This window comes from Argentina anserina, chromosome 1 (genome assembly GCF_933775445.1).
Source record: "Argentina anserina chromosome 1, drPotAnse1.1, whole genome shotgun sequence".
NCBI lineage: Eukaryota > Viridiplantae > Streptophyta > Magnoliopsida > Rosales > Rosaceae > Argentina > Argentina anserina.
The window spans coordinates 6,192,150-6,212,474 of record NC_065872.1 but is presented as its reverse complement, the minus strand read 5'-3'; the positions used below and the strand labels follow the sequence as shown (position 1 = coordinate 6,212,474).

General features: G+C 37.5%; 3 protein-coding genes across 3 annotated transcripts; 2 read left to right on the top strand and 1 right to left on the bottom strand.

Annotated features, from left to right (window-relative positions):
• Window positions 1–2,180: 2,180 nt before the first annotated feature.
• LOC126799867 (putative pentatricopeptide repeat-containing protein At3g47840) lies at window positions 2,181–4,579 on the top strand. Its single transcript, XM_050527132.1, has one exon. It carries the CDS (start codon window positions 2,195–2,197, stop codon window positions 4,304–4,306), a length of 2,112 nt encoding a protein of 703 aa, XP_050383089.1. The 5' UTR covers window positions 2,181–2,194; the 3' UTR covers window positions 4,307–4,579.
• Window positions 4,580–5,928: 1,349 nt separating this feature from the next.
• LOC126800053 (lipid phosphate phosphatase epsilon 2, chloroplastic) lies at window positions 5,929–7,759 on the bottom strand. Its single transcript, XM_050527340.1, has 4 exons — window positions 7,280–7,759; window positions 6,967–7,192; window positions 6,430–6,503; window positions 5,929–6,193 (listed from the first exon to the last, which is right to left on the bottom strand). Exons 1-4 carry the CDS (start codon window positions 7,625–7,627, stop codon window positions 5,954–5,956), a joined length of 888 nt encoding a protein of 295 aa, XP_050383297.1. The 5' UTR covers window positions 7,628–7,759; the 3' UTR covers window positions 5,929–5,953.
• Window positions 7,760–17,102: 9,343 nt separating this feature from the next.
• Window positions 17,103–18,207, top strand: LOC126800075 (uncharacterized). The gene has a single exon (XM_050527358.1). The coding sequence runs from the start codon at window positions 17,233–17,235 to the stop codon at window positions 17,998–18,000; it is 768 nt and encodes a 255-aa protein (XP_050383315.1). The 5' UTR covers window positions 17,103–17,232; the 3' UTR covers window positions 18,001–18,207.
• Window positions 18,208–20,325: the final 2,118 nt, after the last annotated feature.

Sequence of the window (20,325 nt, the reverse complement as noted above, 5' to 3'; positions counted from 1 at the left end):
GCATAGAAGTTAATGAAGCTTTTTAATATGCATGGCACTGTGATGCAATTAGTCCTTATGATACTTCTTTGGCTACTTATGTACATTCCCGCTCAAAAGTTTACAATGCACAAAGAGTAAAACTTAAAGAACACTATTGATGAGGCTGCTCTGTGAAGAGAAGCTATTGTTAGAGCAAATAACTTTAAGACTTTGAATTGTATACCGTTGTGTTTAAGATTCGTAACTTATGCTTCTGATGAACCTTTTTTTTTAACTTGTGGAAAACGTTAACTCAAAGTTATAAATTCACAAACTGAGAGATATGGAGGATCATCGCATCATGCATTAAATAGAGAGATTCCCGAAAATTCTAGTAATCTTATTTATTTCAGAGATACGAAAAGTACTCCAATATGTAAACTAGATTAGGCTAAGAATTTCTTGTAACACTATCTTAATTTATGTAAAAAAATCTTCAAATTGATTGTCCGTATTTTCATGTCTTTTCCTGTCTCCCTATGGAAGTTTAAAAATAAAAAATTGGCACTAGCTTGTTGCTTACTTAGCTTCACAGCTTCTTACCAGCTCGCTATCTCATCGTTGTCTTAAGATTTCAAGATTTTGATAGGCAGACAGTCAATAGCGTCCACATGTCTTTTACAATTATGGCCATGGCTATGGCCTTCTGCGCATCGGAAAGAAAAACTAGGGTAGTGAAATTTTAACATCTCAATTTATTTATTTTGATCAATTCACACATCTCAATTACAATCAACACAACTGGCCGCTTTTTACAAGGACAATGTCAAATATGTCTCTATTTAGACAATTTTGAGAAGAAAAAAAATATGCACATTCCTTTACATTTTCATAGTAAAAAGCGGTCGAGTTTGTGGACTATAATTTAAAATGCGCAAAATTCAGTCTTCGGAAAGTAATGAGAACTATATTTTCTGATGCCCATGAAATACAATGAAATGAATGCATTGATGATATTGTTTCCTTTTTGCACACTGGTTTTACCATTTCACATGTACGTATTTGTAGAACTGCAAACACAATGAAATGTTGCCCAACTTAGCAAAAGTTGTGTATCATCAATACAAGAAACAAGGAATCAGTTACCTGTAGCATAGACATAAAAACATTCATTCGCAGTCCCTATTCTCTCCATAAAAACCGGAGATCTCTAGGGTTTTCCTTTCTCGAGGTTTTGTGCTCGTCCGACGGTGCGTCCTTGTGACGTCGTCGTCGGACGGGAGATTGGAGGGTGGCCAGTTGGTGGTTGTGCCCTGATTGGATTGTGGTGGTGGAATGAGAAAGGTCGTTGATTCTTGACGGCGGGCTAAGAAGCTTTTGGTGGATTTGTTGCCTGGTTGTTTCGTCGGGTGGTTGGTGTCAATTAGGCGTGGTCTTTGCTCTTGTCAGTGGTGGTTGGGGGTGGTTGGATTGGCGGTGCGAGGTGAAAGGGTGAGTGCGGTGGTGGATGGCTTCCTAGATCAGGTTTCGATCTGGGTTGGTTTATCCCTACAATGCTTTGGTGTAGATCATGGATGGTGGTACTCTCGTCGCAATCGCTGAGGACTAGGGTGCGTCTGGGTTAGCGATTGGTTGCTGGCAACAGGTCGGCGATCAGATTCACCATGGCTTCTCGAGTCGGGTCGGGTCTATGGATGGTTCCTCTTGAATTCCAATGGTGGTTGGGCCTAGGTGTAGTTCATTTTTTCTTTATGTTTTAGTTGTTTTGTCTCCCTCCTTTTGAGAGAGAGTTGTTCCCCCCCTTTTTTTTGGGAGTGTTTAGGTAGTGTCGTGTCTTTGGGTGCACATGTTTATGGTGCATGTCATTTTCAGAAATTATCTAAATGTCGGTTTTTTTCTAGGTGTCAATGTAATAGGGAAGTTGTCTCTGCAAATATGTCAGAGGTTTTGGTATGTGATGCTATTAGAGCAGTTCTATTATTGAGATTGACAGCGAGTAGGTTATCGGTTACTTCTGGAATTTAACTTCTTTAGTTTGAGATTTGGCTTTCTTGACTTATATCTATTGTTTTTGCAATAGTCATGTGACTAGTAGTCTTGGTGTATTTGTAATATTATTTTGGTGAAATGCAGGGTTTTCTTTTCTAATAAAAAAAATAAAGTACGTTTTTGTAGAAGTTAGGCGGCGCCAAATGCTTCCCTCCAATCCCTCTGTCGTGTTCAAATACAGAACATGGTTTCATCTATTAGATCTCATATTCGAAGAATATGTACCACTTCCCCTTTTGCTCACTCACAATGCAGAAGCCTTCTGGCTCCTGAATCAAAAACAGAGCAACTAATTCACAAAACCCATCAGGCTAATCATGTAGACATCCTCGAACTCAACTCCCAACTGAAGCGGCTCGTCAAAATGGGTAACGTCAAACAGGCCCGGAAGGTGTTCGATAAAATGCCCAAGAGAGATGAGGTCTCATGGACCAATATGATTTCTGGCTATATTGGAGTCTCGGATTCATCTGAAGCATTGGCTCTGTTCTCACATATGTGGGCGCAGCCGGGTTTCGGCATGGACCCTTTTCTTCTCAGCGTTGCGCTCAAGGCTTGTGGACTTGGTGTGAACTTGTCATATGGGGAAGTTGTACATGGCTACTCAGTGAAATCGGATTTTGTGAGCTCGGTCTATGTGGGTAGTGCTCTTGTTGATATGTATATGAAGGTTGGTGAGATTGAGAAGGGTTGTAGAGTTTTTGATGAAATGCGGCTGAGAAATGTGGTGTCTTGGACTAGCGTGATCACTGGTCTTGTTCGAGCAGGTTATAATGTGGAGGGTTTGTCGTATTTTGCTGAAATGTGGAAAAGCAGGGTGCAATGTGATGCATATGCGTTTGCTATCTCGTTGAAGGCGTGTGCCAATTTGGGTGCTTTGAATTGTGGGAGAGAAGTTCATGCACAGACAATGAAGAAAGGTTTTGATGAGAACTCTTTTGTTGCCAACTCTCTTACTACAATGTACAATAAATGTGGCAAATTGGACTATGGGGGGCAGTTGTTTGCGAACATGAGGATGCAGGATGTTATTTCCTGGACATCAATCATTACATCATACTTTTGGACAGGTCAAGAGGATCGTGCGATGAAAGCGTTTATGCAGATGCAGGAATCTGGTGTGCGTCCTAATGAATACACTTTTGCAGCCGTTATCTCTGGGTGTGCCAGTCTTGCTAGAGTTGAATGGGGTGAACTATTGCATGGCAACGTTTTACGCTTGGGTCTTGCGGATTATTTGTCAGTAGGAAATTCAATTATAACCATGTATGCAAAATGTGGGTGTTTGACTTCAGCTTCTGCTGTGTTTCGTGAGATGGGCAGTAAAGATATTGTTTCATGGACCACTGTAATTGCAGGGTATTCTCAAGCAGGTTATGGGGAAGAAGCTTTCAAGTATTTGATGTGGATGAGACAAGAAGGACCAGAGCCAAACGAGTATGCTTTTGCTAGTCTCTTAAGTGTTTGTGGAAGCATGGCAATGCTTGAGCAAGGCAAGCAATTACATACTCATGTCCTAACAGTTGGTTTAGATTCTGAAGCTATGGTACAAAGTGCCTTGATCAATCTGTACTCGAAATGTGGAAGTATACAAGAGGCAGCAAAAAACTTTGATATGACAAAAGATGATGATGTTATTTCATGGACGTCCATGATTAATGGATATGCTCAGCATGGGTACTACCAAGAAGCCATTGATCTGTTTGAGAAGATTCATACAGTTGGTCTGAAACCGGACTCAGTCACCTTTGTTGGTGTTCTTGCGGCGTGTAGCCATGCTGGGCTAGTTGATCTTGGCTTCCACTACTTCAATTCAATGAGCAACGACTTTAAGATTAGTCCTTTGAAAGAACACTACGGCTGCATGATTGATCTCCTTTGTCGAGCTGGAAGGTTAAGCGACGCCAAGCGTATGATCAAAAGTATGCCAGTTAAAGATGATGTTGCCTGGTCTACTCTACTTACAGCCAGTAGACTCCATGGTGATGTTGAATGTGGGAGACATGCCGCAGAGGAGATTCTTAAATTAAATCCTAATTGTGCAGTGACTCACATAACGCTAGCTAGTATTTACGCTGCTAAAGGAATGTGGAGGAAAGCAGCCGAGATAAGGAGAATGATGAGATGGAAGGGCGTAATTAAGGAACCCGGATGGTCTGGGATAGAGGTCAGGAATAGTACTTCTGTGTTTGTTGCTGAAGATAGGTCTCATCCACAAGGTGATGAGATATACGGTGTGCTGGAATTACTAGATTCCAAGGCAGACAATTCTATTCCAGAAACAGTTCTTCATTAGTCAATGTTGCTACCGAGCATAATTCATAAACGTTTGTCTTTTCTCTCAAGGCTTGGGCTCAGGTATCTAGCTTGGGCACGCCTTATGATGTATGCGATGGTGAAGCATCACTGAAGGCATGGAAACGCAGGAACACATTACTTCCAAGGTTTTGAGAAGATGATCTACAGTTGACATGTATGAACCGCTGACAATGATATTGGAGCGTAACACAAGACAATACATGACCAGAGTCGTTGAGTAAAGTTTCACCAGTTTTTTCACTTGCTCTTGGTTGTAAATTATATATGAACAGTTATACACTTGTGTGCTGGATTGATAAAAATAGGAAGACTCAATTCCATGCATATTGAAGAAACTGAGAATCATTGCATGACCACCTGAAACGAACTAACGAAGCCAGTCTTGCCATCTTGCGATTAATACCAAATCACATACAAAAGAAATGCTTTGCAGATCCACCAAAAAAGCTATTCGAACAATGGAGAGAATGATCTCAATGGTAGCAACCACAACCACTTGGCTCAGGGCATGAAGTCGCTGTGGGGCTCGTATCCATGACTGCAAAAACAGATAATAAGACATGCATAGGCAACATATCACTTTTAATTCTGTTTGTTTTAGAACTACTATCTTGTAATTCTTTTTGCGGCAAACTAGATCGCTCATCTGAGTATTCTACGGTGAATCAAACCAAAAGCAGTACAAGATGGAACTTGCAACATATGGATTTATACAAATACCCCTAGATATAGCGCGACTGCAATGACACACAAAGCAACTGCATTAGATATGTGGACTGTTAACCAGACAATGACGCGATATGGATTTATCAGCATCCTCATTCTGGAATGTAAGGGAAGTCAGTCCAGTAGAGCTACCATTCATTTAACAGCCTGGAATGTGTATTAACCCAGAGACCCTATTGCTGCCCACATAGCTTCAGCATCATGCCTACATAATATTCCAGCAGCAAAATTTGCAGATACAAGAAACTTGCTTTCGACACAACAATGCCTAGCCACTAGTCATTATCATATGAAGTAATACTACATCGGTAGAAGAGAATGGTAACCAAGTGATACGCATATGATTTAGAGGCCATAATGAAATTTTTTGGTAGTTTTTTTTTTATCAAGCAGTATGTCGCCCTTGGGCAAATTAATCAGCTCGACACTGGTGCTGGAAGCCATGATTGTTTCTCACTGAAGCAAGCTTTATTAAAGACAAAACCAATCGAGAAGAACAATTCCAAGGTACAAAATCTCGAGGAACACAAGTGTTTGAAGAACATGCAAGAGCCAAGGACGATGAAAGAGTTCGAGGCTGGGTTGCGCATGACATGTTGAGCGTAGTAGACTGAAACTCAAAACCATCAACAGCCATTTCCAAATCTTGTCTCTGATTTCTGTGGGATCGAAGACATGACAGTCGCCTCACCTCAGAGGCTCAGATTCAAGTTTAGACTTGATGTTCCATCTCCGGATTCAGCAACTTTCAAACAATATATATGCTTTTATGGTATGTCCTTGGCTAGTTTAGTAGGTTTTTTCTTATAAACCGATCGAATCATATGGCTTATCTTATTTGTAAACATTACACATGAGATCCAGTGTCAGAAATGAGGAAGAAGTTTGTTATATGTTATCAATTTACATAGTTCATCGGTAATCTAATCCAATAACGAAATACATACAAAAGGAAACCAGCACAAAATCCAACTGCCCCAAAACCAACAACTACTTTAACCCACAGAAAGGAAGTAAATGCTTCACGAACAACAGCATTCCATGACCAGTACCACACAATGCAGAAAATGGTTCCAATTGCAGCACCCACAACCACTTGGCTCGTGGTATGAAGACGCTGCGAAACTCGTAACCAAGACTGCAGACGCAAACAACAAATGCCATAAGCAATGTCTCCCTTTCGACTGTGTTCACTCTAGAGCTAAACTGTGCTTGCTTCCTACTCTATGGCAACTTTTGAAGTTAAAACTTGAAAAAAAAAAAACGGGATAATTATTAGATATGCACCAAATGCCAAGGCAAGAGCACTTGTATACACATTCCTATTCTATGGTGAATCTTGAAGTTAAAACTTGAAGAGTACGGGATACTTACTAGATATGCACCAGATGCAAAGGCAAGAGCACAAGTAATCATGCTAATCTCATTCATCCCTAGCCATTCCACAACTGCAATATCACATTTCCAGGCATTCTATCAGTAAACAGAGCCAGAACATTAATAATTGATATAAACTATTCAATTTTCCACATTGTATTGAAATAATACCATACGAGAAACAGTTAAAGATGTAGTCTTCCCCAATTAAAACAACATGTTACTCAAACCCCATTTAAGTTTTGATTGAATGAAGCACTACTACATATACTTCCAATACCACACAGAATGCGACGGATTGTAGTCCCATCTAGCTAGCTCAGTTCTGGAATCTCACATTACAAATTCTAAACTAGACTTACTACCAGCTTTTAAGTACATGATACATGATCTTATTCAAGACATTCCGAACTCATACACATTCCACATTATATCTAACAAACATACCTTAAATTTTCAATCCTCAACCTACTAAAGCTCCTAGCACTTAACAGAGAATCATGACTTCAAATGAATGGAAGCAAAGGAGCTTACTTGAAAAGATTGTAAACATAAAAATGTAGAAGATGGATTGAGAATGCGAGGACGGCATTCCAGGCTCAGATCTCAAAGAAGGAACAGGCCTCTGTTGATTCAGAATCTTCTTTAGTACAACAGAGAGTGTGGAGTTCATCACAGACCCCATCAAAGCCCACATAGCCTCTCCATCATGCCTACATAGTATCACCAAACCAAAAAGGCCAGATACAAGCCACTTACTCTGCAGCCAACAAAAACTACTCATTATCAATCACTCAAACCAAAAATGCTAACAAACTAAATCGAAACTCAAAGTTCATCAACCTACCAATCGATTGAGTGTGGATTCTATCCCATTCTCCGCAAAACCAGGACCCGAATCCTCAGACCCATCAAAGCATTCTTCCCGTTGGAGCACCCTAACCGCTTCGTCGTGTTCATTAGCGTAGTTACGAAAAGGGAGCAGATTTATGAGCTCAACGATTCTATTGTTGGAACCCATGACTCTTTTTCTAAGTGAAGAAGCTTTCATGGGGTCTAATCCACCGGAGGAGGTCAGTTTCGAAATGGGGAATCTAGGAGAGGAGAAGGGTTTCGAAGATTTGAGGGTGGGAAAACGGCGGGGGAAGAATTTGAGTTTGGGATGGAGGAAAATAATGGATGTTGAAGATGCCATGTTGGCGGAGAAGAGAGGCTGAAACCCAACGGTCAACAGCCATTGGAGATCTGGGGCGGGATTTCAAGAACAGAGGACGAGAAGCATCAAGTGTTTGAGTGATGGGGCTGAGAAGAGTCCAAACATGGCATCTGTTTGGTTTTTTATATGTGTCTCGTTTTGATCCTTTTCTGGTGGAGCACAAGTGATTGCTCATAATTTTAATTTTAAAACTTAAGAAAGTATCACAGTATTCTATTCTCCGATAGGCTTTCTTTGTGAGTTTTTAAGATCGCGCAAGGGTTAGCATCGATGAAATTCGAATTTAAAAATGAGGAGTCAGAGCTTAGGCACTTACCGATTCGATTGCGTGTGTATATGAGGTCATGAGGACTTAATTTTTACTTAATTTTCAAGTTTCAGTTTTCTCTCATCATTTATAATCAAGATCTACGATCTATTCAACTTTCAGTTCGTTTGATGGAATATGGACGTACAATTTCAAACTTGACAAGAGTTAAACTTAATTAAACCCATGCAATACGTGTTTGAAATGCTCGACTAGCTAATGTCTGCAAGGAATAGTGCCAAGAGTGAACACCACGATCGAAACTAGACTAATCTTCTCGATCGATCGGAGTCTCAGTTAATTAAGGATATAACTTTCCTAATATGCTGCAAGAATCCTAAACCCTAAAGTCCTAAACCATGCATGGTTGACAAGAACTTGGTGTTTGACAATTATTTAGAAACCCCCTTCTACTTCCAAATCAGTGATCGAAACCATGCACGTATAAGATATCGAAGAGTATATTTTTAATGGTTTGAACATTAGTCGTATGTCCTAGTTTCTTCCAACAAAAATTAACAACTTGAATGAAAACAACGTACTCACTATGTAGATAATAATAAATCTGTTAAGACGTGAAACAATTGTAAGCCCATGCATGTATAACAATCCACAAAGCCTCTTTCATCAGCCACACAGATGCGTTCGCGCCTTGATTTCCAGAAATCCCAATAAACAAAGCTCAGACCCGAGTGCTATAATCTCGTTCATACTTCATAGTATGATTGGGCTCTTGTTATTTTCTTGGTGTGTTTCTATTTGTGTATGATTTAAAAAAAATCAATTTCTTACATTTGGATTGTGCCATAATTGCCGATGGAATTGTTCTACTTGAAGTTGGGAGTCAATTTCAAAGGAAAAAGTTTAGCGTTTGGTGTGTCTCTTTCTGTAATGAGACTAAAATGGAATGTATTTGCTTAATGTGAACTATTGGAAGCAATTACTGGTATAAACGAAAATAGAGCATTTTGAATATACAATATTTCTGTGTTCTGCTGAATTGGGAGCATATGCTCGATCTTAAAAAGGCACAGTATGTCAATTATTGGGTTATTTGCAAGATCATTTTTTCTTAGGGGTCTTTGAACGAAGTTCTGGAAAGATATGGAGTTGTCCTAAAAATATGTTGTTGTCCTATGATCAAGTCTTATATCTGCAGATTCAAAAACAATTAATAGAGTAGAGGAAATAAGCATAGGGATATATTGCATAGTTACTGCTTAACAATTGATGCAATTTCCTTTAAACAAGACAGTTCTAGTGAGCTGCATTATTCTCCTGCATTACTCTTCCTCTGTTTCTATATATCTGAAATTCAATCTTTATATGAGTAGTGATATTTCCAAATTTTATATCAGGTGTAGGAGAAGCAGCTACAATGCAATCAATGCCTTAACATTTGCAAACATTGTCAAGGGGTATTGTTGGAACATTGGCAAATTTTTACTATGTTTTCCTGCACAAAACAAAAATTGGAAGGCAAATGAGATTGACTATCCTGAATGTTTTCCTGCTGTATACCAAACGTAAGAAAGGAAACTTAATAGGAACTTCAATTTCTCATTCCCATGGGAAAGTCTAGGGAATCAAAGTTCCACACCTGGTTCTCCTCCTCATTATCGGAAACCATTGATCGACACGAATGCTCTACTCTCTTATTTACTCTTCTTTTTTTTCTAATCAAGGTTGAAATTATTCAACCAATTAACTCGCCCAAGAGACTCCAAATTTTAATTGAATGAATTGGCGTGTGAACACTGAACAACCAATCTCCCGCTTAACACGTGCATCTCATTACAACTTAACACTAACTACAAAAACAAACTTCGTCTACTAATACTGATTAAACCCAATATCATACATGTCACTAACGCAACTATTTTCTTAATCGATCTCTTTTAAATTCCGAAAGCAAGAAGAAAATGTGATGATTGTCATGTTTAATTTGTGGAGCTTACTAAGACCGCGTAAGCCACTCACTAGAATATAGTTTAGGAGGTTTTCTTTTCCGTGTGAAGATTCCAATTTTAAGAGTTAACTCGAAGGTAAATGACTATCTCTAACTCTAGAACAGCCTTTACCTATATTCTGCTCATCTTTACAGGCAGGATAGTCCTTCGCAAAGCCTCTCACTTTAACAGTTTGAATTAAAATCTCTATCAAATCTAATGTTGCAGACTACGAGCAACGATGCAACTTTAGCTGACTGCATCCAGATTCTGGAGAAGCAATTTTCCACCGCTAAAGCTCCTTTCTCTGTTTTGTTTACTCCAATATATCCAAATGCTTTTGCGCTGATAACATAAACATATTGAACTACTAGCTCCCTGATAATTATATTGAAATTGGTATGCCTCCAACTCTCCAAGACAGAAGAAATTTAGCTATCTTCAATCCAAATTAATATTGATAGAATTTTTTAATGCCCAAGTAGCAGTAATGATGCATGGACGAACGAAGCCCATAGAATGCAGATTTATTATGTCTGAAATATTCTACATAGCACGGAAGCTTGGCTTGACGACCGATTCCCGCTTCAGAAGCGGAATCGGGAGTGGAAGCGCGATTCCGGAAAAAAAGGGTTTGGGAGCCCGGCGGAAGCGGTGGCTTTCGGATTGGAAGCGTTGGTTTCCAAATTGGAAGCGTGATTCATTCCCTACCTTTATTTCATCAATCAATGTCTTGAGTCTCTTCTTGTCATCTCATCCTCTTTCAATTTCTTTCGGCAGTTAAAGATGAATAGCATCAATTGATCTAATATGTGTCAGAGAGAAGAGCATAACTGAGGAGATATATGAAGAAAATCTAGATAAGACAAAGAGACAGAGAGAAGACAAACCCTTTTTTTATTCAATTTCATCAAGTGATATCTCTTTGACTACCATGTGCCCAACACATTCACACTATACTAGACATTATTTTGTTTCAATTTTGAAAAGGAAGCTTTAATATTACTATAACTAAGGATAATTATGGTTTTAAAAAAAAGTTATTAATAGTTATCCAATTATTTTAATACTGGATAAAATAATTAAAAAATAAAAGATAAAAATAGTACATAATATATATTTATTATTCTGACACTTCTAAAACGCACCCGCTTCCTTAATATTTGAAAAAAAACACTTCCGGGCTTCTAAACGTTTCGTTTCTACGTACCCGCACCAAATTCCATGCATCATAGGAACTATGGTACATCACACACACATATAGATAGATAGTATTTGTTTTTTATCGCTCTATGATTGATCAATAGTGATCAAATTATATCATGTTTTATTATTATAATTCATTATCTTTAGAGCATCTTCAACAAAGTAAAACTAAAATTTATCTATTTTAGAGGAAAAACACTATATTTTGGCTTCAACAGTTTATATAAATTATCCTATATTATGCAGAAAGTGGGATGAGAAAGAATAAAAATATTTGAAAAAATCTCTAAACTTTATTATTTGTCTATTACAATTCTCTCTATATCTAAAAATTAATAAATTCAAATAATAATATTCTTTATTAGAACAATTAAATATATAATATTTTTAAATATTTATTAAATGATGAAGAAATGCATCTAATTTTATTGAATAAATAAGAAGAGTTGTTGGAGTTTGTGATTTTTAAAATGCATTTTCATTTTAAAATGAAACATGAAGTGTAAATTACAAATTTGAGAGAGTAAATTTCACCTTTTTTTTATAGAGATTTTGTGATTTCATTTTTTATAATAGATAATTTTTACATGCTGTTGAAGATACCCTTAAAGTTAAATTGATAAACAACTTAGAGTCACTGTTAATATGCCTTCAAACACGAAAACTCCATAAAATGAGATTGTTTGCTATGGCGTTTTATCCAATGTCACTTGAATACAAACATTCATTATACATATTACGTTATCATATTACATAATTTTGGCCAAGTCTGAAGATAGTTTAAGTAGTAAAAACAATACGAAATGTACATTAAAATGGAGATAATTAAGACACTTAACCTGCATAATCAATGAAGAAGAGAAAGAAAGTAAAAACAGTGGTTGATCTGGTTATGTGACTCAAAGTTTCAAACCCTAGCAGCCTAGCTGGCTTCCCACGTCTACCAAATTTTAACTTAAATTTTGACATGACAGTGTTATTTAGTCACGTCAGTGATTAATATCGCAAGAGGGAGCTGAAATAAAAGGGGTAAGGAGACAGTCAAAACCCAGAAAGAGTCAAAAGCATGTAAAACATATAAACGATATTCTAGACCAGAGATTGATCACCACCACAAGCTTTACCATTATCGATCGGAAGTGGGGCTTCTCCCGCCACGTGTGGGAAGCAGATATGATAACTCCAGCGGTGTTGGATTCGCAGTACATGGGAGAAAGAGACGGTGGTGCGAGGCGTTCCATCACTGCCAAAAGCTGAGGGTTCTTCTTCTTCCTCCTCTCATGGCTTTGCTTTCTCTTCTTATCCGCAGAAAACACAAAACCAGAAACAGAAACTGCATTCAAGTACAAATGAGAAAGATAGAAAGAAAAGGAAAAGATAAAGAAGAAAGAACCCACCACACAGTCACAGACTCACAGGAACCCTATTCCTCAAGTTATTTCACCTCATTCGATCATTCATACCTAGCAAGCTACTGGCTCCAGATGGGTACGTTAGTTAGGTTAGTACGTACTGTGTTAATGTTACTACTGTAGGAAGCAACTCTCACTTATTATTTGGAAGTGACGTCAGTGTATTATTGGGGTTTTGTCCGAATTATCGAATGGAAGAAAATAAAGTGTTCGAGCTCGGAAAAAAGATCATTCTCAGAGAACAATCAGCAAGTCCTGGTGTCGAATTCTAGACGGTTCGACCCTTCGTTCTCTGTTGTTGCCGGTGTGCCAGTACCTTTGAGTTAGGTACAACTCTTGCTTTGTTTGATGATGATTGCGCTCACGTACTGTCTTCGTCTCAAACGATTGCTCCGCAATTGCTGATAAACCGCTGAAGTTCGAATGACCTATACACAACCAGAGTTGCTAGATACCTTTCACTCCACCTCAAGTAGATGGCCGATCTTACTTTAGACCGCTTGAGGAAAAGCAGAGCTTATATTGCGTCGTTAATAGCAGGACTCTCTCGCGAATAAGATTTGCTGACTAGTGCAGACTTTTGTGTTTGCTAGAAGCTAGGCTAGAGACTCGATGGATTTGACTCTAGTTGCCGAAGTCAATCGGACTTGTTGCTACATGCAGTGTGAGGCATACATCTGGATAGCTCCGCTCCGATGGGAGACTTGGTTGCCGAAACGAATCGGACTTTTACTCCGTGTGGAGATTTGACTATGCGGTTGGGCGATAGTTTGTTTGACGTTGCGTGTGTTATTCTGCACATTAATTCGACCCCCCTTATATAGAGAACACAAATTGTTCTTTCTTGCGAATCAAGTCTTGAAAACCTCTTAGTTGATTTAGATTCACCTTCCTTAATCAACTCAGATTCTATACAGCGATAGTTACTTAGATCTATTCTAATACGGTAGGTAATCTTGCTCTGTGATATATTTTCTCCAAATAACCGGTCCACGAGCCTAAATAGTCTAGATAATACCGGAGTATTATTTTAGACCAAACACAAAAAACTCAAACCCCAGTCAATTGCATGCCCGCTTCTGAACTAGCTATCAAGCTATGGCTTAGCAAAACTAGGTCTCTGTTCTTTTTGAATGTATAATTGCCTTCTGGACTATCTCTCTACCTGGTCCCTGCTATGCTTCTACATTATTGGCAAACCAATTTCCCACATGCACTTCAATTCACTATTGAAGATCGAATACACGACTCATCGATCAATTTCACGCTCTTAATTTTTGCTCCTCTTTTTTACTAATAAATTTTTGATGGCAATATAGTACGTATCATCGAGTTAGGATTTTTTCTAAGGTAGGCGCATTATTATTGTTGTGCATACTGCATACTCTATGGACTTTGAGGTCGCCCAGCTAAAATGAGAACTCGATCATATTACAAATTTGATAAAACTTTATGTATAGGTGTATATTCGTAAACCTACTTTATTCATAAGAGGCTTCATGCTTGTTTCTCTTCATAACTACTAGAACAATACACACCCAATGGACACACCCGATGAGTACAATAAATACTTTTTTTCTTTAAAATAAATAGGTATTTGAGGAGATAGTGGGATAGGTACATCACATGGAAGTTATCTACAAAAGAAAACAAATTTTCATTATTTATCTTTTTATTCCTTAAGTATTAAATATAATTTTAAATTAATATATAATGTAGAGCCCTATACATATTTTCAAATGTATTTTAGTTGACAAACCCTCTTCTCTTCTGATTATAGAAGTATAGATTATTCGCACTCACTGACCAAAGCATCGTAAACTTTATTGCCCACACATGCAATGTCTTCGTTGAGAGATAGGAACCCGTAGTGCAAAAGGTACGTAAAAACTACAATTACAATTGTTCTAGTGACACGTAGGTACTCAACTATCACTTAGATTGAGTCATCTAATTTAAAACGTTGAAGTATGTTGGATGTAAATGTACCATATATAAAACGCATAGCCCGTAAAAGGTTTTACAAATCATGTAAGCAAAAATAGAGAATCAATCCAATTACTGTTTTATAGATTACCCTGGCTTTCTAGTTATATTCTGGCGTTGTGGTACATATTGATCTTCCGATATCAGATGTACCGTTGTCTGTGCACGTAAAGTACTTTCGTCTCAAACCCCTATGTAGCTGCATTTTGAATTCTATCAGAAGCATTAGTTAGCAAAGAAAAATTACAAACTCCTTTAAAAAAAATTACAAACTTAACTAGCACCGCAAAAATTTACTGCAGTGGAATTGTGTATATGCAAATCTTTTACCTCTTATCCAAAGGTAAGTGCGAGTTGAAGTTAACTAGTAATTAATCCTTGAAATTAAAGTATTATTTAAGCGCGCTGCCTAATTACGTATGTTCTAACATTTTTATATAGAGTACGGTTATTGCCACTCCACTATCTATTTTGTTCACCATCTCAACTCATTTCACCATATATTTTAAATTTAACATTAAATTTGTTTATTTCATTTTTTCTAAAATTGTCCTTATATGACATATTGAATTCAAAAAGAAAATATTTACACTAATATAAATGGAATAATCAAGTTTCCAGATAGAATCATAACCTAATTAATATATTTATTCCTTAATTATATATTCATTTTTAATTTTTTTCTACAAAAAAAATCGGTGTTTATCTAACATAAATGCTAGATAATTCATATTAAAAACTTTAAGCAATGAAAATTGGAATTTTTATTTGTAATGTTCACAAGGTATTATAAAAGATATTATTAAGTCAACAATAATGATGTATAATTTGAATAACGAATTACATATCGAATAGAAAATGAAAATTATTTAATAAAAAGGAGAGAAATGGACAAAATTAGTATTTCATGACAAATTAAGTATTTTTTGTACACATAAAATTAAGTGATTATACATTTTAGAAAATTGATGTACTTAATAATCATTTTGCACTTGGATAATATAATATTTCAATAATTAAAATCTTTGTAGGGTGAACAAAAGAGTTGGTGGGGTGGCAATATCCATACCATTTTATATACGATATATACGATATATACGTACGTTACGGATTAATATCAGTATGGGATTCCGATTATAATACCTACGTATGATATGATCGAATAATTCGGGGCAGAAAGATAGGAAGAAGAGATCTAGCTGGCCAGCTGAATGTTTGGACCAAGTCTGTGGGAGGCTAAAGAATAGACAAGACCAAGTAGCCAATGAAAGCATAGGCCAAAGGAAGATTGGATTCAGGAGCTGCTGAATCGGTAAACCAAACCAAAAACCACATCAGAAGAATATGTAATATGTAATGCAATTAAAGTACGTATAATAGAACAAACGGCCACAAGTGTTGCACGAGCATAGAAGAAGAGGACTGATTCGACCGAATCCTCACGTGAAAATGCTACTACAATCTTATCATCGTTTCAGAAAATTTCAGGCCACCCACACTTCCAAACCAAACCCGACCAAACCACACTCCAATTTAACCAAACCCCGGTCTCTCTCTCTCTCTCTCTCTCTCTCTCTCTCTCTCTCTCTCTCTCTCTCTCTCTCAATACGTCTCCCATAAATTGGTTTTATGTTTTCTGGCCCGTAAAATCTGGAACTGTACCTCTGACTGGTCAATGTCTCATGTCTTCCTCAACATATGACTAGTATTAGGCGTACGTTCTTGTTATTATTACTTAGTGTACCTACAATTAGCTCCCCTATGTGTGTACCATATTAGCGAATGATTGGGGTTTATGAATTCTAATTCGGAAAATGTAGTGATCGACTACCCTCCCTGAAGTAAATTTCGATGAGTTGTATTATATATCATAGCCAAGCTTTTAGAGTTTGGACTCATAATTAGGCCACGTATCGTTAAGCTATGAGCTAGAATGACACCTCAAACCTCACATGTCTCATCTTATGTTAACTTGTCTGTGTTTTAGAATTATAGTTTCTTACGCGGAATACACATCTCTTTGCCGAAGCTAAAACAAATCAAAAATTAATTGAATCGGCACCATGTCAACGTGGACTATAAGGTAAAGTTGACGCATGTCATGTATGCATTAACATATTGTATAATTTTCCAAAACGTTTAAATACTTTGGTGAAAAGTAAAAAAATACAAAAAAAAAAACGGTCATTTTGCATGGGATCGTGAAAACTTCGATGATATTATTAAGCAACGGATTAAGAACATATCTAAGCAACTATGTTCACGATCGACTATAGGAATTGATCAAGTAAGGTTATGTTCAAACTTTATCTCATATAAAAAAATTAGTTTAAGAGAAACTATTTAATCTAACATGACACGTGGACTGTCCGTCTCGGTCCCACTTATATCCTCCTAATTCCTAAACCCCTACTAAACCAGATTAGTGAAGCCATGCCAAAACCTAGCTAAAAGGACACTTGCGCAGAGTCTATAAAAGGTTGTAAAGCATGGTCCGCAGAGAAAAAAACTTCACTTGTCTCCGAGTAATAGCCTTCCACCAACAAACACAAACCATCTCTCTCTCTCTCTCTCTCTCTCTCTCTCTCTCTCCCAGGCACTCTCACTGTTCTTGTACGGTCCAATCCATACCTTCACTCCAGTCCCTCTCATCTCCTTCACCTTCCTCCCTTTCTATCTCACTTTATCTGTAAATTGAACACATATTCTCTCTACCCCATAAAAATGGACTCTTGGAGCTTCGTCGACAACGTTAAAGCTGAGAAAGCCAGCGCCATGCGGAGGTACAACCGCCTCCTCACCATCGCCAGACTCTTCCGCCTTGCCGAGCTCTTCGTCGCCGCCATCTTCCTCTCCTGGACCTTCACTCGCCTCCCCTTTGCTCTTCGCATCTCCCGCGACTACGTCCGCCTCCTTTCCGGTGTCGTTTCTAGCCCTCTCTTTGTTTTCCTCGTCTGCAACGCCATCATCGCCTCTCTTTTCGCCAAGTCCAGGCAAGTCGCCACCGCCGCAACTTCGGATCCGAACATTGACGTTGAGACAGCTCAGCTTTACGATCAGTTCGCCGACAACTGTGGCCGAAAGATGACGAACTCCGGAGAGGACGTCGTGTCGAGTGTGAAAGAGGAGGTTGTGTATCAGGACAAGCAGATCATCTCGGAGGTGAACGTCGTCGATCCCAAACCTGAAGCCAGCTCAGACTCCGGCATGGAGTCAGACTTGGACTCGGGTTTGCAATTTACGAAAGCTATACGGAGGACGCAGTCAGAGAAGTTCGAGAGAGCTGTTCCGGCAAAGCTTAAAAGATCGGACACCGATAATTGCCGGAAAATGCTGAGGTCCGGCGAGGAAACTGTACCGGAAGATTTCGATCCGGAAAACGACTTGAGCAACGAGGAGTTTCAGCGCGCCATTGAAGCTTTCATTGAGAAGCAGAAGAAGTTTCGTCATCAGGAAGAGTCTCTAGCCATCGTGCATCAAAACCAAAGCTGATAATTAGAAGAAAAAGAAAAACAGGAAAAAAGTGAAATGCAATGTTTCTACGGCTCTTGATTAGTGTTATGTACAGTAATTAATCATCAATTTGGTGTTAAAATTCACAATTTTAATTACCTGTTGTCTAATTTTTCTGGGTATTAGATTTTATCATATTTCACTTGTCCCGTCGGTTTTAGATTTTAACCCAGGGTACAAGGCATTGAGGAATTTATTCCGATCGTCGGCGTGTTATTATTAAAGTAGATAAATTGTTTGAAATTCTGAAGATTATAGATGCTTCACGGCTGTGTTAGCAAGTGGGATTTGGTATGTTCTGGAATGATCATATGGGATAAAATAGGGGATTGGCATCGAATTCCATTTTCCATAATAAGAGTTCATTAGCGCGTGAATATTCTTTGTTGGTTTTGGTTGAAACATTCATATTTTTCAGAAAAATCAATAATCTACTGATAGGCGCAAAAACTGATACAAATATATTATATTATCAAATTAATTATATCAATATAGTAAATAGCAAATATGAGTCATTACCCGCAAATGATTGATGAAACTAAGACTTAAAAACACAAACAGACGCGTAAACTAGAAATCTAACAGACTCGACTTAGGAGCGGAAACCTAATTAATTAGCTAATCTAGACTCAACCAAAACGTACAAAATTAAATAGAAACTAACTAGACACAGTGACGGACTACCACACACATTTTGATGGTATTTGGAATTGGTTTGATTGGTGAACAAAAATAAATAAGATATAAGTACTGCTGATAACAAAATATTAAAAAGTAAATATGAATGTAAATATAAGAAAAACAATAACTAGGAACATCTCTCCATCACTAGATATGCTTCAATCACCCCAAAACAATGTCAATAATTATATATGAATGCACTCACAATTAAACCAATGTCGTTAGGTCATTAACCGGATTACGTTCTCTTGTTTGTCATGTTAAGCGAAATGTCGGTATCGACTTAACTATATTCTCAATAAATTGACCTATGAAATGTCGGTATCTAAACCAAAATAATTAAAATCATGAAGTTCTAAGAACGTTTGAGTAACAACAAAGAATCTAAGGTCAATGTTGGTAGCCTTAGATTACTAAAGAATCACTTCACACAAGTACCTGCAAAGAACTTGTTATCTCTCACATAATATGCAACGATATGTCGGTCATATACATATTCAAGATAATAAAACCTTAAAACATGCATTAAAGTATTGAGCCAATGAGACATGCAATAGAATTATCAATGAACAATCAGTGAATAAATTCTCATCTAAAATTATATAAATCAATTGGACTTTGAAATCGAAGACATATCTAGAGCTTTGATTAGCCCATAACTATCAAGGAATGTAATTACACATAATCTTGAATAAAAACATCAAATAATTCATGAGAGATGAATTAAATGAGAAGAGACCAAACTTCCTTTTTCTTGTGGAGACTTGATGAGATTTTAGCACCTTGAGGAGATGTGGGTTGTAGCTTGAGGAGATTGAAGGTGACTTCGCTTCGGCTCTCCTTGTTCGTCTTCTCCCATTTCTCTTCTCTTCTTCTCTCTATTTTTTCTTCCCCTTTCCCTCTTTTTCTATTGGTTGGTTGTGGAAAAATAGTGTGTATGGAGATGGTGGTGATTGAGGTTTTTTATAGAGGAGAATGGTGGTGGAAAAAGTATAGAAAAGTGAGAGATAATAGTGTAGTCAGTCGGGTGGTTGATCATGGAAGGAAGTGGGTGATAATGGAAGGAAGTGGATGATCATGTAGGAAGTGGGTGATCATGTAAGAAGTGAATGATCATGGAAGGAAGTGAGTGATCATGAAAGGAAGTGAATGATCATGAAAGAAGTAGGTGATGACTAGGTAATGATGAACCTAGAGGTGATAATTACATCCAAAATCAAATCAAATTTTTGCATAGTATATGTGTGGATTTTTGGACAATAGGAGCCATGATTTTGTGAGAAAGAGAAAAAAATGGTGTGGTCAAATCTCAACTAAAAAGATGAGATCCAGTTGTGATAGAACAATGTGTTGCTCATTCCTTGCTCCTCCATAAAATTAGCCCGAAAATACATGACACCATCAAAAGTAGTGGTGCTCGGAAAATTGCCGGAATTTCATATTTTTTTCTTCTTATCAAAATATTCGAGTTAAGAATTGGATTTCCCTCTCTTTCTTCTCTCTTTTTCTTTATTCCACTTTAAAATACATAAAAACAAATAAACTTAATTAAAATATAAAAACATTATAAATAGCTAAGTAAAATGAATAATTAACACAATAAAAGTCACATATTTATGTGAC